The sequence below is a fragment of the Gymnoscopelus microlampas genome, assembly GCF_963454915.1.
Source record: "Gymnoscopelus microlampas genome assembly, chromosome: 6".
In the NCBI taxonomy this organism is placed as follows: Eukaryota; Metazoa; Chordata; class Actinopteri; order Myctophiformes; family Myctophidae; genus Gymnoscopelus; species Gymnoscopelus microlampas.
Window position 1 is genome coordinate 3574949 of NC_139943.1, and position 10181 is coordinate 3585129.

At 47.6% G+C, this 10181-nt stretch overlaps 1 protein-coding gene across 1 annotated transcript; it reads right to left on the reverse strand.

Annotated features, from left to right (window-relative positions):
* Positions 1–367: 367 nt before the first annotated feature.
* LOC311047369 (CCR4-NOT transcription complex subunit 1-like) lies at positions 368–7126 on the reverse strand (the record flags this gene model as incomplete). Its single annotated transcript, XM_084060063.1, has 1 exon — positions 368–7126. The coding sequence occupies one exon, from the start codon at positions 7124–7126 to the stop codon at positions 368–370; it is 6759 nt and encodes a 2252-aa protein (XP_083916189.1).
* Positions 7127–10181: the final 3055 nt, after the last annotated feature.

The following is a 10181-nucleotide window of genomic DNA, read 5'->3' on the forward strand; positions in this document are numbered from 1 at the left end:
TAACTAAGTAAAGGACCTGGCACTCTGCAATGTTTTTAGCCAGTCAATTGGACGTGCCAAAACCTGTTGACGCATCTCTCAGAGGTCGGTTCTGTTTTGGAGAGTCGACATGTGGCACAGAACATCCAAAATGAGTTGGAACAACGTAGGAAAACAAACTCTTTATTCTTGATGCGCGTCAGTGATGCTTTCAGTATGTCACACAGCCGTAAGTGAGTAGCAGTAGCCTTTTTTAATCACATTTAGAATGAGTGTTGTTTCCAGTTTGGAGATCAAGGAGTCGTGTCTGGGGGGGGGGGGGGGGGGGAGTCGTGTCTGGGGGGCGGGGGGGGGTGGGCAACCCAATAGCCAAAGGCTGTGACCCAGACTAGCTGGCACCAGCACCCTCCATCACCTCTTGGGCCTGGTTCTGTCCCATGCAGAACTTTGCTACAGACTGGAGCAGCTTTTCAATCTCGGGGGCACAGTGCACAAAGTCATGGCTCCAGAACTTGAAGGCAGGATTCTTGAGCAACTCAATTAAGGTGATGAGGAGTCCCCAGGGGTGTGGCCTATTCACTATCAGCCTCTCTAACAGAACCCTGGTGATCTGCTCCTGAATAGCTTCAGCGTTCGCCTTGGCAAACAGGAAAAGCATGGTGCAGCTGAAGTAGTGGGTGTGACTGTTGGGGTAGCGCAGCTGATTGGCTATTGCGTTCAAGAACAGGTAGCGCCCCTCCGTGTCCAGTTCCACGGCCAGATGGTGGAAGATGTCCATGTGAGCAGAGTGGGTGATGGAGCTCATAGAGCGGCCGCTGCCCTTTTTGTTAATGTGATCAATGGCCTGCATCCCCACGTGCAGCACTAGCGCGTTGATCAGCTTGATGTTGTAACGGTTACCTGAGTCCTGTGAAACCTGCAGGCTGCTGTGCAGCTCCGAGAGGAAGGTGACCGGTGAGCGTGTTTTCAGATACGAGTCCAGGTCCTTCTTAAACTGGGAGGGCATGACTCCAGTGAAGTTGTCGATTATACGGGGAGAAATGTTGATGTCACTCAGCATGTCCACCTTCAGGTTGGGTGTGAAGGGGTCAGGCAGCCTCATTTTGCGCGGACACGCACTGAGGATGAGGTTGCGGAGCTGGATGCAGTTGGGCGGGATGACGTCGCAGAACAGATAATGGTAGTCACACAGGAACTCTGGGAAGTCATGCAACAGCACCAGGAGGACACGTAGGGTGCCCTTATAGAGCATTTGCATTGGTTTATTGAGCTCCACATTCCTTAGGAAGGGGGCCTGGTACTTAAAGAGCGCGTTAAGCAGATGAGCGTACATGGGCCAACCCTTCTGTTGTGGAGTGCGTGCCAGTATCCTGGCAATGAATATACGGTGGGAGATGAGCTCCAGCCAAGCATAGACAAAGCCAGGTACTTTAGTGGGCCGCAGGCTGTGGAAGGTGTTACAGAAGGCGGTGAGTGTGTGGAAGTTGATGTTCTCCAGGATGTGTTCTGGGGCATTGAGCTCCAGCATTAGCATGATAAAGATGCGATGGTAAGGCAGTTGCTGGAACTCAGTTTGACGCACTTCATGGTCCTTAATCAACACCCCTAGCACAATTCCCAGCACCTTGTTGAGCAGGTTGATCTTAGTAACCGTGTTGTTGGATTCTCCAGATTGTTTCACCAGCAGGGCAATGAGCCTGACAAAAGCATCCAGAACATGGTAGCACTTGGCCCTGATGGTGGCTGCACTGGCAGCGGGGTTGTGCTGCTGCTCTGCCTGGGCGCGGTAGCTGATCTCCACGCACATCTCTGTACAGCGGCGGAAGAACCGTGAAATCAGGTCATCCGTTTTCAGGATACCTTGTCGGTGCATCTTTACAACAAAGGCAGAAAAGGCCTTGGTGCTGTCCCTGCCAGCAGCAGCAGAGTGGTACTGGTTAACCCACTCTCGCAGCAGGTACTCTGCATTCTCCTTTAGTCCTGGTGGGTCATCATACTCTGAAGCCTGTGAGATCCCGGAGTGCATCATGAAGTTGGGTCCACTATGAGCTTCGATCATGGCCTCATGGTTGGAGCGAACAACATCCATAAGCTGGGGACGACCTTCAGGTGCATTTGCCTTAGAGTGAGCAATGTTCCTCATCAGGGCCTTGATGGTGTGGGAGAGGTCTTCCGCGGTGATGTGGCTGACATTGCGCACATCCACCACCAGCAGCACATTCACCAACTGCATGGCAAACGCTACTGCCATGTCGTGCCCGTTCTCCATTGACTGTGCCAGGTGGCGGTCATACTGCTGCATGTTGACCAGATTGTTTCTGATCAGCAGCTCCACTGCTTCCACGTTGTACTTGTAATCATCATGGCACTCGATCAGACACCTTGTGATCTGCTTGTTGCACGACCGTGGTCCATAGGCATGTTCATCCTGCAGGGCTTTCAGGACCAACAGATGACTCTCTCTGTAGTGCTGCAGCAGGTCACTGTCAGACACATGTGTGGCATTCAAAAGACCCTTCACTGCTTTTTGCAGCAGGTCCAAAGCAGCAATTCCATCCTTGGAGTTCCTGGCCAAGGTCACAGTCTCCAGCAGGGTATGCAGGGCCTCGGTCCGGGGGTTCATGGCCAGGGCTGGAGGGATGGCATGGAGGTGTTGCTCCAAATCTGCGATGCACTTGTCAAAGATCTGAGGCATACGTTCAGCCTGATAATTCAACATCGTAGGGCAACGACGAGTCTCCTGTTGTGCATGCTTCCTTTTGTCAAACTCCATTGCCAGTCTCTTATCCATTTCTGGGCCAGCCTTCTCCATCGCTGTCTTCTGAATATAGCAGCAAGCTAGCTCACAGTTGTCCTGGGCGATCCTGGCTGCAGCCTCCTCCATCATCTCGCTCAGTTGGGGCGTTGGTGGTGCCCTAAGTGCAGCAGCAAAGCCCTCCTTGAGGTTGGTGGCGATGCTCGAGTTCAGCAGCTCGCGGAAGGTGATCTGGGCCAGATTGGGGATCATGTCGTGGACGGCAACGCGCATGCCGTCCACCGAGTCCGGAGTGCAGTCCTTCCTCTGCTCACAGGTCGTCATGGCAATTCTGATGGCGTGATCGACAACAGGATGAACCAGCTCCTGCACGGCCCGCTCCACTGCCTGACGCACACATTGCTTCAGCTGAGGGTGGGCTTGAAGCAGGGGGATATTAACGTTGATATTGATGTGTGGGGCCAGGCCTGCCAGGGCATACGCTTTGATGTCATGGTAACTGAACTGTGGCGTGGGGGTCCCAGTGGTTCTACAAGTGGTGGTGGTGGTGGTGGTGGCAGCAGGGCTGGATGGGGAAACTGTAGTAACTATAGAAAGCGTCTCTTCTGGAGGCTTTGCCTCCTTCTTTGGTACAGAGAGCTGCTCCTCCAGGCTCTTCAGTTTGTCCTTGTCCTTCAGCAGGTTGCCAGGTTTGAGATCATTGATGTCCAGAGAGAGGTTCTTACATAGAAGTTCAATTTCAAATTTCAAGTTCAACTTGAGGTTGTGCAACTGATGCAACTCAGCCAGAACATTCATGATGTCCATGCTCCAGCGGCTCTGGGGGCTGAAGCTCAAGCTACGCAAACTGGACTCCAGGACTTTGGCCACAAAAGGAACCACATATATCAGCTCCTGCTGGCCTTTCACATAGGCCTCCAACAGAAGAGACTTCACTTCCAGGCCTGGGCAGAGGATAGGTTTGTTTTTAGCCAGGGTGATCATGCCCAGCCAGTTTCCCAGGTTTCTCAGCAGGGAGCGATTGGCAGCTGCCTTCTCTGAGGTCAATAGAACCTTGATGTGCCTATAGGTCTCAGTGAGGACCAACTTGAAAAACTCAGGGTTCCTGAGTGTGTCCAGGAAGTTGGAGTAGAGACCGTGGAAGTTGGGTTCAAGGAGGACACGCTTCACCAGGTACTGAGCCACCCAGGGCATGAATTCCTCATTCTCAACTGCTTTCAGCGCCACTGCATTGTGTGTCACGTTTGACTGAGATAGGTTGTTGAAGATGAAGGCAATCTTCTCCTGGACATTCTCAGGAGGCTCCACAATTCTTTTGGCCTGGTCTGTGGCCATGTTGGTCTTGTTCATTGAGAGTGGCAGATCTTTCTTGAAGATGCTGGGTGTGGGCCTGGTGATGATGGTGGTCTTGGCGGCAGTGGTGGTAGTTGTACTGGTGGTGACCAGGGTACTTGGGGGACCTTGCTGTGGGGCTTTGGGCACACTGGGCTCCCGAGACTCGACCCGGCATTGAACATTGGCCAGAGACAGGCTGTCAGGGGTGGTGATGGAGCCCTGTATCTTCCCCGGAGGATCCCTGGACTGCCGACCGCACTCGATAAACTCTTGTAAATGATGGGGAAATTGCAAGAAGTGACCGATTGAGGCCAAGTGTTGACAATACTGGGAATGGTCAGTTAGCTTGTTTTTAAATCTATCTAGAGCAGCAATGCCGAAATGATACATTTTGGATCCAAAAGGTTTTTGCAAGCATTCAAGGACATATCCAAGGACTGGGGCTAGGTGTTTGTCGCTGACCAGGTCCTTCTCAACAATACTGCCGAACAGGCAGGCGGTAATGTGAAGCGTCTCATCTGGGTGCTCAGGGAAAAAGCGGTGCTCTTCAAACAGGTTGTGCAACATGCAGTTGAACACCTCCCGCTCTTGTTTGATGGTTGAATCCTTAAACCCCTGCAGCATTTCAACCACGTCATCCACAGACATGGTGGGGCACATTGGAGGATTGTAGATACATTGGAAATAGTTGCTAGCTGCATCTTCTATCTCCTTACTAAAGTGCTGGTTTGCCCACACCTGAGAGAGGTCAGTCTGCTGAAAGGTGTCCGGATTCAGGCCTGGTATGCTGTTCTCCCTTGTGTCAGAAGGGTCACTGCTTAGTGCGGGCATCTCCGGACCAGAACCAATACCAGAGCCAGTGGCCAAACCTAGAGGACTAGGGAGGTTTGAGGAAAGGCTGCCGATGCCCCCAAGCGGTGTGCTGGGGTTGAGGTTGGGGTTGGAGAGAGGTGGGAAGGCCTTGCCATGAGAGACGCCTTTGAGGCTGCTGGTAATGGGAGCACGTCCCTTTGGCATCACCCCTAGTGATGGCTGAATGACTTTGTTCATTACATTACAAACACTCCCTGCACAAGACTGGTGCAAGCAGGCCAGCATTGTGTTCAACGTCTCATGGGGCAATTGGGTTCTTTTAGGCAGGTCCTTGTCTGGAGCCAGGCCCCCCATGATGGATGGGCAACGCCTCATTAGGAACATCACACAGGCTTGGAAAAAGGGCTTCCCATGCTCTCTAATTTTGTCAGTCAGCCATTTGTCAAGTTTGAGGTATTCACGGCAAGAGGAAAGTGCAGCAAGGTCAATAACAAAGGGAAGATTAGTACCATTCAGCAGCATGGATAGGGACTTCAAGTCCTGGGTCACATCCAGGATGCGAGACAGCTTGGCCTGGTCATACTGCTCCCCTCTCATGTACCACTCAGCCATTGAGTGCATGATTAGCTGGCGAATGCATTGGGACTGGCCCTGTCCGTACCAGGCATAGTGCAGGATGATGGAAGAGTTTGGATGGTTGCCCAGGAAGATGGGCATGAGGGTGGAGAGGAGCTCATGGCGGAGAGTGTGCCAGGAGGTGGAGATCTGCAGCAGTGCCAGCGCGAGCATGTCTGGACAATGCTTGATGGGAAAGCTGAACAACTGTTTGACCTGTTCATACTGCCCGAACTCAGACAGTCGCAACAGACTTTCCACCAGGTCCAGGCTCTTCCAGGCGGAAATCTCCCTATTATCGACTTCCGGTGGGGCCTTGAGTATGTCGATGGCCACTCTATGACAGGGGTAATCGGCAAAGCAAAACACCTCTGGGCTCATCAGGGAGTGCTGGATGAATAACAGCTGCCCCTCAGCATATTTCCATGGCCGATAAATGAGGTCAACAGGGAAAACCTCCATGCCCAGACCCCGTTGGATTCCACAGACCACCATCTTTAAACCCTTACTGTCCTGGATAATGAAACCAGGGTGATCCAACTCATAAGTCACCTCCTTGAAATTCAGATTGGGGTTCACTTCTCGAAACACATCAATGAGAACTTCAACATTCCAGGTGTGTGCCTGTGAGCTATCGTTGTTGTCCTTCCCATCACTCCAGATACAGCTTCCTGGAGCAGAGATGGACTGTAGTGGGATGCCATCAGCCAGTCCAGAGTGTGTGCGAGCCATCATGCTCAGAACTCTGGCCACCTGGCTAGCCGTCACCTCTCTCGCCCCATACTGAAGGATTATGTTTCGGCACTCGTCTAGACTTGCACAGAAACCATAGCCAACTTCCTGCATGAACTCTGCAAGAGAACCGTCCTCCTCGATCATTATGTTCTTAGCTAACTCTCCAGAGTCTGGCAGGATCCTTTCTATTAGAATGTCCCGTTTTTCAGGGTATAAAAGTGGTGCTAGCATCACGGGACAACGCTCCTGGGGAAGATATTTGCACAGTGTCATGAGAAAGATGTCAATCTGCTCTTGGTCTACACCGCTGGCTCCCTTCTGGCCAAAGAGTAGGAGCGAGAGGAACAGGTGCAAGATCTCTATGGAAATGTCCAGGAAGCCACCTTCCCGGTTGCCAAGATCTGCGTTGTCCACGTACGACTGCAGGAGAGCCGGGAGGTTCCGCTTTATGAATTGCAACGCAAAACCTCGTAGGTCTCTGTCGCAAGAATTCAACAAAGAAAGGCCAAACATCACCTCTTGGACCTTGCTGAACTTAAGAATTTTACTTAGCTGAGTAAATAAGTGTGCCGATGGCTTCAAACTCTTCTGGTAGCACAATGGATTGTCGATGGCGTAGCAGAGGGTAGAGATCAGATTTGGCTTTGAGATCAGCGACACACACTCCTGGATCAAAAACTGTATTTGATGGAAATCCTTGCCACTGTTTATGCGATCGTCACTAAAATCCACCTGTGAGAAGAGACAGCGTAGTAAATGCCTGTCTGCCTCAGGACCGTGCCAGTTCACAATATGCTGTATTTCCTGCTGACTGCCCGTGTAGTTTTTCTTTGTTAAATTGTCCACCAGGTAGCTGATATGAGACAAAGCCAGGGAGAGCGAGTCAAGAGTCATTTGCTTGGTTGGGGTGGAAGCAGGCGACCGAGCCTGGCACAGAATCACCCTTTAGGTCACTTCAGTGATAGGTTATTTCTGATTCCCCCCCAAAGGTGTGGAAAATGTTCTAATTTCCAAATGTCAACTCCCAGGTATAGCTTCTGGTGAAGTTCTAGTTCCTCAAGTTTAATATTACAAACTCAGCATGCTGCTTCCAAGAAAGTCATTTAGTTGCTCATTCATCCCTTCATGCAATCATGGGGTCAAAACCACGGGTCGCTGATGTATCTGGACTATTATTGACCATATGTGGCGATCCTCCAACTCTCCCAAGCTGATTGGTTTAAATACTTGCCCATATATAGCGATCCCCGAACTCTCACGGCGATTGGTCAAAACACTTTACCATATATGGAGATTCCCGTCAGCCAATCTGCTTCACAATCTCTGTGCGTGGATGTGTGTGTCTGTGTCCCTTTTATGGTCATATACGTCATTAATATGACGACATCGTACTGATATCATGCTTCAGACTACTGAACTCTTGATGTCAAAACCACACCACCAGGATTATGAAGATGTTTCCCCCTTTTCTTTGAATATCACATAATATATGAACTGTGTTCCAAAAATAATTTTCTTTTCCCCACGTTTTTGAAATATTTAACTTAAATTTAATATAATATATAATATTGTTTATGTCGGGTCCAAAACTGTTTCTTTTCAGGATTCAAATTCAAAAGTAGCAAAAGTAGCAGATCTACAAGCTCAAAACACGTCACTTCACGCCACGCTTCGAGCTTGTGGTTCTGCTACTTTTGATGTTTTCTTGTGACGCTGTAAGTGTGATCAAGTAGGGCATTAATTTACGAAAAAAGAAATATGGATATAGGAGGTTTCTGCAAAAAAGTAATCGAAAAAATACGGCCCCATCACGTATTAGGAGGGCAGGATGAGTCACCAGAACCAAGGACGGGTGTTTTTGGTGAATCTAACATGGTTAAAATGGAGTTTTAAGTTATAATGGGTTTGTATAGGAAGGGGGCGTGTCTGATAAAATGAATATCAAATATCTAAATACTGAATCAAGCAACTTAAAAACTGTCTGGGGGGCTCACAAAAGTGAAATATCCCTTTAAGTGGTTAATGATCTATAATTATAGCCCAATGGTGAGCATATGATTCTGAAAAGGGCCATCATGCATAATGAGTACTTTTACTTTTACTACTTTAAGCATATTTAAGACATTAAGGTGGCCCATTAAGACCTACTAGAACGCATCTGTGTCACTTTGGATTTCTTTGGCTATTCAAAAATAGCAGATATACTAGCTCATGAGTGCCGCGCTATGAGCTTGTAGATCTGCTATTTTTGAAAAATCTTGGCCTTTTTTTTTTTTTTTCAAAAAAACGTTAGGATTTAGAAAACATTTTTAAGAATCGCCTCAGGTCTTAATGGGTTAGGTAGGTTTTCGTATGCAGGACTTTTACTTGTATTACTAAGCATTTTTTATTTTTTTTAACTCTGTGACTGTCGTATTGCTACTTTCACTACAAACATGAGTACTTCTTCCACCACTGTATGGGAGAGCCGTGCAGTTCTGAGACCCCCATCTTGTTTGAATTGACCCCCTGTAAAGCGGTGTGGCATTGCTGTTGATGTGTGACTGTGTGTGATGGTGATATTTATGAGCGCTGACAGGCACCAGATTCCGTTCCCATCTGCCCAGCATCCAGGGTTAAGCTGGGGATGTCCAGAGGCTCTCACCAGGGAATCTTGCACTGACCATCACTTATACTTGAGGCCAAGACGCAACCTTTTAAAAAAAAAAAATGTTATTAAGTAAAAGTATCAATACTGCAATGCAGAAATACTCTGTTACAAGTAAAAGTCAGAAATTGAAGATCTACTTAAAGTACCAAAAGTTGAAAGTACTCATTATGCAGAATGTCCCATTTCAAACGTCCCATTTTCAAACTTATGAAATGTATAAAAAAAATCTTTAGAAAATAGCAGATCTACAAGCTCGCGTTGCTCGCGACGCGTTGCGTGAGCTTGTAGATTGTCTATTTTCAAATGGCTGAAATGTATACAGGGATGAAGTGGTTAATGTATGATTTGTAGTAATAATCAAAATCCACAAGTTCTCAAATAATTGTAGTGGTTAAAAGAACAACATTTGCCTTTGAGATGTAGTGGAGTAGAAGTAAAAGTACTGAAAATTGGAAATACTCCAGTAAAGTAAAACAATACCTCAAAATCGTACTTACTTGAGTAAATGTACTTAGTTACTTTACACCACTGCCCTTCTGTCTTGCTGTGCTGCGGTCAAACTCCACTGTTTTCACACAGCAGGACGGCCTGTGAAGTCTGTGTGTCTCTGGAGGAAAACAATGATTTACTTTTTGCACGAATCGGGGAAGTTTCGTGTCGTCTGTTGCCCTGCACTTTATGACAACCCTGTTCCGTTAAATGTTTTTATTTTCCTTAAATAACTGTTAAAAAAAAGCTCTGCATTCCCACAGTAATAATTGCTATCGTGTCTATAGAGTGTTTGTTCAGTAACAGAGGTCTCTACTAATATAGACTGAAGTCATTAAAGCGGGTCATGTTTGCTGCATGTTTGGAATTATTACAGCTGAAATCAATAATATATCAGTATTCCCATATTAAAGGTAGGGTAAGTGATTTGCTTTGGTTAAAATACGTGTTAAATAGCTCTATATTCTGATAGTAATCATTGCTATAGAGTGTTTGTTCAGTATTAGGAGTCTTCTTGTCTCTCCACCTCTTTATTAAACAGAAAATGCATTTTCGTTTCAGTTTCATTTCCAATTTTATCCAATCAGGACAGAGAACTCAATCAGGATACAGATTAAACAAGTGAAATTGGAAGTGATGACACCAAGACATGAGCAGACAAAATTGGAACTGGAACACTATACAAATTAAGCTTAAAAATGGGTACTTTCTCCTGATTGGCTGAGATTTTGACACCTACCGAAAAATGTATTTTCTGTTTATTAAAGAGCTGGAGAGACGGGGAGACTCCTGTTACTGAACAAACACTCT